The 12,729-nt window shown below is 39.7% G+C and overlaps 1 protein-coding gene across 3 annotated transcripts in view; it reads right to left on the minus strand.

Moving 5' to 3' along the window:
• Cfap47 (cilia and flagella associated protein 47) overlaps positions 1 to 11,736 on the minus strand; it is a 220,494-nt gene extending 208,758 nt beyond the window's left edge. For all 3 annotated transcript variants that reach the window (XR_013106093.1, XM_034485406.2, XM_076919145.1), the window contains exons 1-4: positions 11,481 to 11,736; positions 9,307 to 9,458; positions 8,011 to 8,126; positions 4,467 to 4,605 (exon numbers count right to left, since the gene is read on the minus strand). Coding sequence is in view for 2 of the 3 variants with exons in the window: in XM_034485406.2 (XP_034341297.1) it covers positions 4,467 to 4,605; positions 8,011 to 8,126; positions 9,307 to 9,458; positions 11,481 to 11,675 (602 nt within the window). In the remaining variant the exon portion in view is untranslated. The remainder of the gene's footprint in view (positions 1 to 4,466; positions 4,606 to 8,010; positions 8,127 to 9,306; positions 9,459 to 11,480) is intronic.
• Between the last annotated feature and the right edge of the window lie 993 nt (positions 11,737 to 12,729).

Below are 12,729 nucleotides of genomic sequence, written 5' to 3' on the forward strand. Positions count from 1 at the left end.
TGGATTGGCAGGATTAACTTAGTAAAAATGGCCATCTTGCCAAAAGCAATCTACAGATTCAATGCAATACCCATCAAAATTCCAAATCAATTCATACAGATAGAAAGAGCAATTTGCAAATTCATTTGGAATAACAAAAAACTTAGGATAGCGAGAACTATTCTCAACAATAAAAGAACTTCTGGGGGAATCACCATCCCTGACCTCAAACTATACTACAGAGCAGTAGTGATTAAAAACTGCATGGTATTGGTATAGAGACAGGCAGGAAGATCAATGGAATAGAATTGAAGATCAAGAAATGAACCCACACACCTATGGTCACTTGATCTTTGACAAAGGAGCTAAAACCAACCAGTGGAAAAAGGTCAGCATTTTCAACAAATGGTGCTGGCTCAACTGGAAGTCAGCATGTAGAAGAATGCAAATCGATCCATTCTTATCTCCTGTACAAAGCTCAAGTCCAAGTGGATAAAGGACCTCCACATAAAACCAGATACACTGAAACTAATAGAAGAGAAGATAGGGAAGACCCTTGAATACCTAGGCACAGGGGGAAAGTTTCTGAACAGAACTCCAATGGCTTATGCTCTAAGAACAAGAATCCACAAATGGGACCTCATCAAATACCAAAGTTTCTGTAAGGCAAAGGACACTGTCAATAAGACAAAATGGCAACCAACAGATTGGGAAAAGATTATTACCAATCCTACATCTGATAGAGGGCTAATATCGAATATATATACAAAGAACTCAAGAAATTAGTCGCCAGACAACAAAATAACCCCATAAAAATGGGGTACAGAGTTAAGCAAAGAATTTTCAACTGAGGAAACTCAAATGGCCGAAAAGCACCTTAAGAAATGCTCAACATCCTTAGTCATCAGGGAAATGCAAATCAAAACAACACTGAGATACCACCTCACACCAGTCAGAATGGCTAAGATCAAAAATTCAGGTGATAGTAGATGCTGGTAAGAATGGGGAGAAAGAAGAACACTCCTCCATTGTTGGTGGGGTTGCAAAGTGGTACAACCACTCTGAAAGTCAGTCTGGCAGTTCCTCAGAAAATTGGACATACCACTACCTGAGGACCCAGCTATACCATTCCTGAGCATATACCCAGAAAATGCTGCAACATATAACAAGGACATATGCTCCACTATGTTCATAGCAGCCTTATTTATAATAGCCAGTAGCTGGAAAGAACCCAGATGCCCTTTAACAGAGGAATGGATACAAAAAATATGGTACATTTACACAATGGAATATTACTCAGCTATTAAAAACAATGAATTCGAGTAATTCTTAGGTAAATGGATGGAACAAGAAAATATCATCTTGAGTAAGGTAACCCACTCACAAAAGAACTCACATGATTATTTACTCACTGATAAGCAGATATTAGCCCAAAAGTTTGAAACAACAAAGATTCAACTAACATACCACATGAAACTCATGAAGAAGGAAGAACAAGTATGGATGCCTAGGTCTTACTTAGAAGGAATAACAAAATACCCAAGGGAGAAAATATAGAGACAAAGTATTGGACAGAAACTGAAGGGGAGGCTGTCTGGAGATCATTCCACCTGGGTATTCATCGCATGTGCAGTCACCAAAAATAAACACTAATAATAATGACAGGAAGTGCATGCTGACAAGAGCCTGATAGGGCTGTCTCCTTAGAGGTCCTCCAGAGTTGGACATACCCAGGGGTAGATACTCACAGCTAACCTATTGATCTGATCAAGGGTTCCCAATGGAAAAGTTAGAGAGAAGACTGAAGGAGCTGGAAGAGTTGGTGGCCCCATGAGGAGAGCAACAATCCAACCATCCAGAGTTCCCCAGGGTCTAAACCACCAGCCTAGGAGCACATAGGGAGGGACCCATGACTCCAGCTGTATATGTAGGGGAGGATGGCCTTGTTGGGCATAGGTGGGAGAGATCTTTGGTCCCATAAAGGCTGAACACTGAGAGGGGGGGAATCAGAGGGTGGGGAGGTGGGAGTGGGGGGTAGGTGGGGCCACACCCTCATAGAAGCAGGAGGAGGGGGGATGGGATAAGGAGTTCCTGGGTGGTAGGGGGAATGGGGTAAGGGGATAAAATTTGACATGTAAATATAATATCCAATAAAAAAAGAAGAAAAAAAAAGAAAAGTTGTTAGAACCAACATCTTTAATAAAATGTCAGCCCTCTTAAAAAAAATTATCTTGATACTAAAATTTGTTTTGAGAATTGTATATTGCAGAATACACAGCCTTGGTATATCTATTCATCCGGCAAGCTGAGCAGACCTGCCCAAACCTCTGATGTCCTGGAATTCCATCTGGATGCAGTGAAGACACAGAGTCAGAGGCTTATCAATTTACACTTCCTCCAATCCCTCTTCTAATATCTCAATGCCTGTAATCAGCTTGAAGAAGTAAATGAAGAGTCAGCATCCCTATGCCCTGGGCTTGGGGACTAAGCCTCCTACTATCTGATGTCCAGTACACTTGAGCTGACTCCATGGCCAATGGAAACAATGTGACTGAGTTAGTTTTCACTGGCCTTTTCCAGGATCCAGAGGTGCAGAAGTTGTGCTTTGTGCTCTTCCTTCCTGTGTATGTGGCCACAGTGCTGGGCAACGGTCTTATTGCTGTGACAGTCAGCATCAATAAGACTTTACATTCTCCCATGTACTTCTTCCTCAGCTCCTTTTCCCTGGTGGAAATCTGCTACTCCTCTACAATTGTCTCTAAGTTCATCACTGACTTACTTGCTAAGATTAAAAACATCTCCCTGAAGGGCTGTCTGACTCAGAAAAAAAAAAAAAAAGAAAAACAAGTTTTCAAAAACATTTGGTTTCTCAAACTAATTTCAGTTCTCAGTTAGCATTTTTTTTCACATATTTATTCCTTTCTTATCAACTTAACCCCAGCAAATACCATAAATGACTGGCTATTCCTAAACTATCATCAAAATACTCTTATATTTTTCTATAATTGTGAGCATTATCCACACCATATTTCAACATGTCTGACCTTCCTCAGATTCTGAACATCACACACTTCCTTAGATTTTCATTGTAACTCACACATGCATGATCTAACTATTGTTCTAAAGCATGGATCCTCTGTAAACTATTTGTTCCTCTCTTACTCTTTCATCTTCTGCTCTTCTATTCAGTGTAATTTTCAGTTCTGTTTTTGCCACCACATATACCACAAGTACCCTGTACCCAACTCCTCTGGACAAAGTTGCTTTCTGGATCTTAGGACAAGTAAATCTAATAAACCAAATCATAAACTCAATGGTGATTTTGAAAATGAAATTTGTCCCACCATCTTACATCTGAACTTCCTTCTGCACATCCTTTCTCCTTTTTGCATTAACTCATCAAATAAGTTAAACAGGCTTGTAGAAAATACCTCAACTCTCCACACTTCTCTCAGCTTTCCTTATTCGAGCCTAGCTCTGTTCTTTCCTACTGCCTCTTTGCTTTGCTTTTACAATATCTAGCCAGACTGTCAAGCCCTCTTTATTCTGTCTGATCTGCTTTATTCACTGGTGTTTCTGTGACTTTCTGAAATGCAAACTGATCCTCAGATTAACTTTTATCCTTCAAAATAGAACCTAACCTCATATCAGTCTCACACAACAGTATCTCAAAAACCACAACTGTGGCCTTCAGTAAGAAATACATCTTATATGCAATATAGCAGTGCGCGCACGCACACACACACATAAAGACAACAAAAGACTTACAAAAACTCAAAGAAGTTTTAGAAAACATCTTAATCACTATGTGAGGTGCAATGATTCTTTACTTTACCTACTAGTGGTCACTCAGTGTATTAATTGCACATTCCATGTATAAATGAACTGGGGCAAATTTGAGAAAAATGCTGCCCCACAGATTATTTACTAGATCCTGTGCCATTCATTTGTTTAAATCTTACCTTGCATCAATCCCTTGTACTTCTTCAACTTTATATTGCCTCTGATCCTTCAATAGAGAGTAAAGTTATCCCTAAAGTTTCAAATCTGCTACTTTCTCTGCCTGAAATAACTTATGTAATCCAAGTTATCAACATTTACTTACACATACACACACAAACACACACACACACACACACACACACTCCAGACATATGTGTTGCCTAGATCTTAATTAGTGATGAATGTGTGATTCAACTACCAATTTATTAGTGGAATCCTTAGATCATTAATTCATATCCACAAAACTGATAATAGGAGCTGCTGTTATGTGTATGCATATGCTGTTGTTCTCAAGTACTTTCCATTGACAAGCAAGATCTATACTTGTATATCTTGACATATAGGAATAAATAAATAAACTACTAGCAAATGAAAAAAATGGAGGGTTGGTAAACAAACAATCATTCTGAAAGAAGAAAACATGAAATATTTGAGTTTTATATGAGCATTTTTTTTCAAAAAAAAAAAAAGGTACTATATATTACCTTGCCACTTCATTTACAATTTGGGCCTGGTCTGCACAGAAATCCACTTTGATGACCATTGATGTTTTAGCCTTTACAGTACCACTACTTGGAGAAATGACAATAGGTAGCTGGCCCTGGTATTCTGTTTTAAAAATCCCTAAGGAGGGTAAAAGACACAGTTTATAGTTAGATACTTAAAATACATACATATTACACAGCCCACTGTTGGGCCTAACACGAGGTCTAATCTCCATTCCACCTCCACCCTTCAGTCATGTACACAGGTGGAGGGCACACAGGTGGAGGGCAAGAACAGGCCCTAGAGAGATTTACATACTAATGAGGTACCTGAAGGCCAGAGGTGGAGCCATTAAACATTCCTCCCCAGCCCCTCCCCCCTTCTCCCCTCCCCTTTTAACTCAGGTCGATCCTGGGTTTGAGGGGATATGTATCCAGATCCATCCACGATCCGCCATGTGAATAAACCAGTTTTGGAAATCCAAGGGCTTCCTCGTGTGTTGGGGCTGAGCTGCTATGAGGAACCGTGAGGAGCCAGGGAGAGGCTTTTAGTTAATGAACAGCCGGGCCCAACTTCCAGCTGGAGAAACCCAGAGCGTTCCAGCCGACTACTAACAGCATGGCAGTAGGAACCTTGGGATCCCCAAGCCTTTTTTCCCCACAGCCCACTGTGGAACAAAAGTTATAGCTTTTATTGTAATTATAGATACTGACATCACCAAACAAATCTGAACCCAGCACTACAATTCATACTTTATCAGGAGCTAAAAATACTGTCTATTCATTTGGGGAAAGTACTTTGACTAAGAGCTCTGAATATCCACATGCATGATCTCTTATTCTTGTTCTAACCTGTATGTTCAACTACTTATATCCATTTTACAAATAAGAAATCAAAGACTTAGATAAGTTGTCTTGATCTCTAAAGTACGCAGTGGATGCTTGAGAAAAGTCAACTATTTACCCAGGTTTTTCCAATTACTACACAAAACAATTAAGTGTAGAACGAGGTCAATTTCACATCCAGAAAACTAGTTTTCAGTTAGTGCGTAACTGATTTTTTAACAAAGAATATATGTACTCTGGTCTACAGTTTTCACTTGTGTCATTGAAAAAATACACTAACATTCCATTAAAATTAAATCTGAATTTTAATTCAGAGAAGTTTCATATATAATACAACTATAACTTGGGGAGATTATAGACTAAAAGAGATATATCATTTTTTTATTTAATCCCTAAATAATTGTGAATGAACTAGTTAATGAAGAATTGAAAAGCAAACTATTTTTATTTATTTTTTTATTTTATATTTTATTTACATTTAAGATGCCATCCCCTTTCCACATTTCCCCTCCCTAGAACACCCCTGTCCCATGTCCCCCCTTTCCTTTTTGCTTTTATACGATTTTTTTAAAATGTTAATCAAAGGATTTATAAGTTTGGTAATGCTCAATCAGAAGCGTAACCCAATACCCAACCTAGATATAAAAACTATCTTTGGTGGAGACATGTGAACATCTGCCTCTATGCCCCCTCTCTCTTTCTCTCTCTCATCACCTAGCTTCTCCTCTTCTTCATCTTCTCTCCTTGTTCCATCTCTTCCTCTCAGTACTCCTTCCCACTTAGCTCCTCCTACATATCACTCTTCCTGTTAAAGTAGAACTTTTTCCCTCAAAATACAATTAGAGCAGCAAAGTATTTTTGAATCAAATATCATTACTCTAAAATATTACCAGTCTTCAGCCTTAACCACTTGCCTCAAGATAATCTCTTCTTCACAATGGAATCAAACTGAAAATGAAACTAATATTCTCTTAGTGCTCCCACGTAATGAATATTCACCAATCAATTAACTAAATGAATATGATTCAAATAGAAATAGCTATCAGTTTTATACTTGTATATCTTTTGAAGAAATATGTAATGGGATAAATGGGCTTTGTGTTAATAATTCCTAAGGAAGGTTCAAGTGGGCAACTAAGAAAAAAGAATATAGAGGTAAAGAGGACTGCAATTAAGATCTCCTTATGTATTCATCATGAAGTCTCAGGGAGACAGTGACTACTATTAGTCCTCATGTTAAATCGAGAGAAAAGGCATCTTGCATGTAATGTGGCTGACCATCTAATCAAAACAATGACAGACTATATCCATGGCTACCATCAATAAAAACTGTACCTGACAACACATACTTTTATGAAAACATCTGGGCCACAATAAAAAATTCTACAAATAATCTAATCTGGAGAAATGCATTCTTGTAGTGACAAATGAATAAATTATTAAAAGCCTTCAAGGAACCGTGATGTAAATGCCAAGTTGAGTATGAGAAAGAGAAGAAATAGTTCATGTCTATGATGAAATAAGTATTATGCCAAAAATTTACGTATATACTTAAGTAACCATCATATATTTACTATTCTCTCCCCATGAATAAGAAAATCTCAATTTCAGAGAAAAGTTTTATTTTAACAGGAAGGGTGATATGTAGGAGGAGCTAAGGTGGAAGGAGTACCAAGAGGAAGAGAAGGAGTAAGGAGAGGAGGAGAAGAGGGAGAGGAGAAGCTAGGTGATGAGAGAGAGAAAGAGAGAGAAAGAGGGGGGATATCAAGGCAGATGTTCACGTGTCTCCACCAGTCAAAGATAGTTGATATATCTAGGTTGGATATTGGGTTACACTTCTGATTGAGCATTACCAAACTTATAAAGCCTTTGATTAACATTTTTAAAAAGTGTATAAGAGCAAAAAGGAAAAGGGGGCATGGGATAAGAGTTTTCGGCGGGGAGTGGGGAAAGGGGATGGCATCTGAAATGTAAATAAAATATCCAATAAAAAATATATTTCTTGGGCAAAAAAAAATCTCAAATTCAATTTCTTTAAAAGTACTTGTCCCCTGAGGACTGCCAAGTTTGAGTTTAATTAGAGAAGATGCACCTAACCCTCAAGAGACTAGAGGCCCCAGGAAGTTTAGAGGTCTGGTGGGGTGGGGGTGGGAACTTCCTCTTGGAGACAGGGAAGCAGGGAAGCAGTATGGGAGTGGAACAGTTGGAGGGTGGACCAGAAGGGGAATAAAATTTGGAGTTTAAAATAAATAAATTTTAAAAGTAAAAATATAAAATAAAAACTATTCAAAGTCTCAAAAAATCAAAAACAACAAACAAACAAACAAAAAACACTTGTCCCATATGATACATCTAGTAAGGCACTGAGGTCTAGTTCAGTCTCTGGATAAGCCTAACAATAACATTACTTCTAGGACATCATTCTGCCTCTCATCCTCAGGAAAATCACCAGTCATATAACAAAGAAGTTATGTTAATACAGATTTTAAGAGGCGGGTTCAATTTCCTGTGTGATTGGGTATTTATCCTTTGTAGTCACAACACTTAAGGGACTTTGGTTTTCAGCTATTTCAAATGATATACATTTTTTGCTTTTCTTGATGACTCAGAAAATCTATTATATATACAATATGCACATTTAAAATAACAATAGTAACTCTTCTAAATGTGTGGAATTGTATGACACAAAAATATTTACCTGGAGCTTTGCCATGGTTAATAATAGTAATCTCTTTACAGTGCACTTTACTATTGGCAACCAATGTGCCAAAATCAACTACTGGCACAATTTCCAGTTTACAGACTGGAATCAGCCTAAGAGAGAAGAAAAGAAACACATAATAATGTTTAACAAACTAGTAACATCTTCATAGTTAGGTCCATGGAGACTTGTTTCTTCTCTCTCTCTCTCTCTCTCTCTCTCTCTCTCTCTCTCTCTCTCTCTCTCTCTCTCTCTCTCACACACACACACACACACACACACATATACACTTTATATATACTTTTAACTCCTAAAAAGCCATTTCAGTTTATCTATGGGTCCATTGATAACACTGTTGTGAATAGAAGAAGTCGTGAAGTCATACAATAACATATGTAAGCTATAATATACCCTATTTTAACAAGGACAATCAGACTTTAACATATAAACATCATTAGACAGACTACTCATTTATTTCAATTTAGTGTTAGTCTAACAGATTTGACATTCCTTTTGAGAATCTCCACATAAATGCATAAATGTTTTGAAACTTGTTAAAAAGGAGGAACTCACTTCAAAGCTTTGAATGATGTAAAATCTGTCAAATTCAAGTAAGGACTTATACTATGACAGAATATTTGGGGAATATTATCATTACATTCTACTACTGTGATAAAGCAAATACTGGCCAAAAACAGCTTAAGGAGGAAAGGATTTATTCGGTGTACATATCCAGATCCTACTCTATTATTGAGGGCTGACAGTGTAGGAACTCAAGCAAGAGCAGAGGCAGGAAGCACACAGGAACACTGCTTACTGACTTGCAAGCTTCCTATGGCTTGCTGAGCTTGCTTTCTTAAACACACATGATCATCTGACCAGGGGAGGCACTTCCCAAAGTGGACTGGACCCACCCACATCAATCATTAATCAAGAAAACACACCCATAAACTTGACTATAGGATAATAAAGAACCTCAATTGAGGGTCTCTCTTCACTGGGGACTCTGTATCAGGATGATCAAAGCATGTATGGGGTATAAAACAAGATCTCTATACCAAAAAAAATTGATTTGTTACATGTGTTTTTAATTTAATGTGTTCAAATGGGGCATATATGTAGTGTGTATTTTCAGATATCTTTTAAATATTCATTGTCACATAGGAACAAATCTCATGACATACTTAGTTTAGATTTAGAGCATAAGGTCTACTCTTCAGGATGCTCTTAAGTTATTAGTACAATTTAGTAACAACAAAATTCTTATAAGAAAGAGATGTGCCAATTACATACCCAATTAGAGGAATATCTAAGACTTTATTTCCTACAGAAATAAGTATGTGATCAAACATGTCTTCATTTTTATTAGGATGATATTCCACCATTGCTGTCATCTGAAGACCAGAAGCAAGCTCCTTATCCAGATTGGTCAACAACAATTTGAACTTTTGTGAAAAAAAAAACATGAAATCAACAGTATTAGTTCCTTATAAAAAATTATTACATGCAACTATAGCTAGGGAGTGTGCATTATTATCAACCATAAATCTTATCCCCACGTAGCTTTAAAATTTTTTTTAAAAACTTTAAACTGATAAATGATAACTGTATATATTTATGGGGAATGAAGACTAGGACTGTATTAAAATGCCCTTTTAAGTTCCTAGATCTATAGAGTATATCTGTCTATAGTAGACACCCAACAAATACTCAGACTATGACACAAAATTTCCATTAATGCCTCAATTACTAATTCCTGAAGGAATAAAAAAAACTTTATGTATCAGATGGCAATTAACAATAAAGCTTCAATTTTTTTTTCTTCTAGGGTTTTAAGACAATTTCAGAATCATGAAGACATGGCACAGAGCATTGGAATTCTTACAAGTAGGTAGTAATCATCAGTGAATGCATAATGCTTCATAAATCTCTAATTTTCTGTCAATTAAAAATAAAACCAAGAATGAGGCCTTTCCATACACAATATGGAGAATCATATTTTCTATCAGCGTTGTCCTACCTAGTACTCCCCATACCTTGATCTTGAAGCAAAGGGGTATTTCTCCAAATTCTCCCTTTCTCCATCCCTCCTTTCCTCTCTGTCTCCCACTTCATCATTATTTCTCCTTCCCTCCATCTCCCTGCCCTTTCCTCTTCTTTCCTCCCTCCCTTTCTCTCCCTTCTTCCCATTCCTTGTCTCTACTCTCCCTCCCTTCCTCTTTCCCTTTCACTCTCTCCCTTCCTCTGTCTCCCTCCCTCCCACTCCTCCTCTGTCTACTCTCCCTTCCTCTTTCCCTCCCTCCCTCTTTCCCTTCTTCTCTCTCCCTCCCTCCCACTCCTCTTCTGTCTACTCTCCCTCCCTCTCTCTTTCCCTTCCCCTCCTCCCTCCCTTTCTCTCCCTTCCTCCCATTCCTTCTCTGTCAACTCTCCCTCCCTCTTCCTCTCCCTCCCTCTTTCCCTTCCTCTCTATCCCTCCCTCACATTCCGTCTACTCTCCCTCCCTCCCTCTTTCCCTTCCCCTCCTCCCATTCCTTCTCTGTCTACTCTCCCTCCCTCTTTCACTCCCTCCCACTTTCCCTTCCCTTCTCCCTCCCTCCCTCTTTCCCTTCCCCTTCTCCCATTCCTTCTCTGTCTACTCTCCCTCCCTCTTTCACTCCCTCCCACTTTCCCTTCCCTTCTCTCCCTCCCTTTCTCTCCCTCCTTCCCTCCCTCTTTCCCTTCCCCTCCTCCCATTCCTTCTCTGTCTACTCTCCCTCCCTCTTAACTCCCTCCCTCTTTCCCTTCCTGTCTCTCCCTCCCTCCCTCCCTTCCCCTCCTCTCTTTCCTTCTCTGTCTACTCTCCCTCCCTCTTCACTCCCTCCCTCTTCACTCCCTCCCTCTTTCCCTTCCTCTCTCTCCCTCCCTCCCTCTTTCCCTTCCTCTCTCTCCCTCCCTTTCTCTCCCTTCCTCCCATTCCTCCTCTGTCTACTCTCCCTCCCTCACTTTCTTTCCCTTCCTCCCATTCCTTCTCTGTCAACTCTCCCTCCCTCTTCCCCTCCCTCCTTCTTTCCCTTCCTCTCTATCCCTCCCTCATATTCCTTCTGTCTACTCTCCCTCCCTCCCTCTTTCCCTTCCTCTCTCTCCCTCCCTTTCTCTCCCTTCCTCCCATTCCTTCTTCTGTCTACTCTCCCTCCCTCTTTCCCTACCTTTCTCACTTCCACTGTCTTCCTCCCTCTCCCTCCTTTTAGTCCCTCTTTGAGTTTCTCTCCTTCTCTATCCCCTCTCCTGTCTCTGCCAGACTTTTTGCTTCCTCACACATCCCTTCCTCCTCTCTCTTTTTCTTTTTTTCTCTCCCCTGCTTCCCCTCAGCAAATACAATCCTTCCCCCAGTTCCTCAGTAGCATAGAGTTTGATATTTGGCCAAAGGGATGCTCAAGTGCTCAAGTGCGGAGGCTACCCAGAAGCTTTCAGTACCCTTAAGGTGTCACCTGTGGCTTCGATGGCTCTTGAAACCTGATCTTCTGGTTCCAACGGCCCAAATTGTGTACAGTAAGAGGGAGGCGGTACACTTTCCCAGATACTGCATCATGGAACTTCAGCTCCGATGGGTTTACCCGCAGCTGAACTTCCTTCTTGGGGGTATCTACCTCCCGAGGGGCTACTGAGCCCCGCTCTGTATCCATTGCAGCCCTCTAGATAGCCCGCAACCAGGTGCGGACTTGACCAACTCCCAACTGGCGAGGGACAACAGATGTAGCTAGGTAACAGGCACCCGGAAATGACTACTGGAATCCCGCGCGCTTGGGCTGGACCATTCTCGCTGGCCCCAGCTTTCCTCACCCAGAAGTCTCCTGTGCTTGTCCCGCCCCGACCACGCCCACCAGGTGGATCTGCCGCTTGCTCCACCTGCAAAGGGAACTGTGCTACTCTCACTGCAAACTTTAAAACCCTCCCCTTCGACCCTGCTCCGGCCTCAGAAGCTCGCGCATGCGCAGTAGCAGTGACCCATCTACAATGGTTTGACCCAAGGCTTTGAGGTGGCAGTCAGAACCAAACTAAGAACTGGGTGGCAAATGTTCAACAATATAATTTGAAACACTTTATTCCAGCCTCAAATCCAGAGGCAGCCCATGTTGACATGGCCTGGCAGGATTCTTCTTTTAGGGCAAGCTTTGTGAAAACAATGTGTCTATTAAGGCAGCCAGATTTGACTGAAATGAAGACTTTTAATAAGGAGAACAGTGGCAGTGGCCTTTAGACCAGCATTTCTGTGTTTATAATAAGGTCAAACTTTTGGATTAATATAAAATTTAACAATAAAGATGAGTAAATAAACTAGTCTATCCATGCTATGCAATGTTCTTTGTGACTTTAATGAAAATAATACTTTTTGTTTCTTTTTCCTCACAATTCAAGGGAATAGATCTAATGTCTTAAGCATGGAAGCATTCTACTACTGAGTGACATCCTCAACCTCTATCTATATTATTAAATTTTAAAGAAATGACATACATACACCTGATGTAAAAGCAATTCTGTGATTTATTACTATAATCTGCAGTATCTGAAGCAGTTCCCAAGAATCTGCACTTACAAGATCCCAGAGGATTTCAATAACTGTAGTCAATGGACTATACCCTGATTATAGAGGCTTTAGAAATAGTATTAGAAATAGTATTAGCTATCTTAAGAGTAACTTTTGAAGTTATTGCTTATGGTACACTAATGAAACATTTG

The sequence above is a fragment of the Arvicanthis niloticus genome, chromosome X (assembly GCF_011762505.2).
Source record: "Arvicanthis niloticus isolate mArvNil1 chromosome X, mArvNil1.pat.X, whole genome shotgun sequence".
In the NCBI taxonomy this organism is placed as follows: Eukaryota; Metazoa; Chordata; class Mammalia; order Rodentia; family Muridae; genus Arvicanthis; species Arvicanthis niloticus.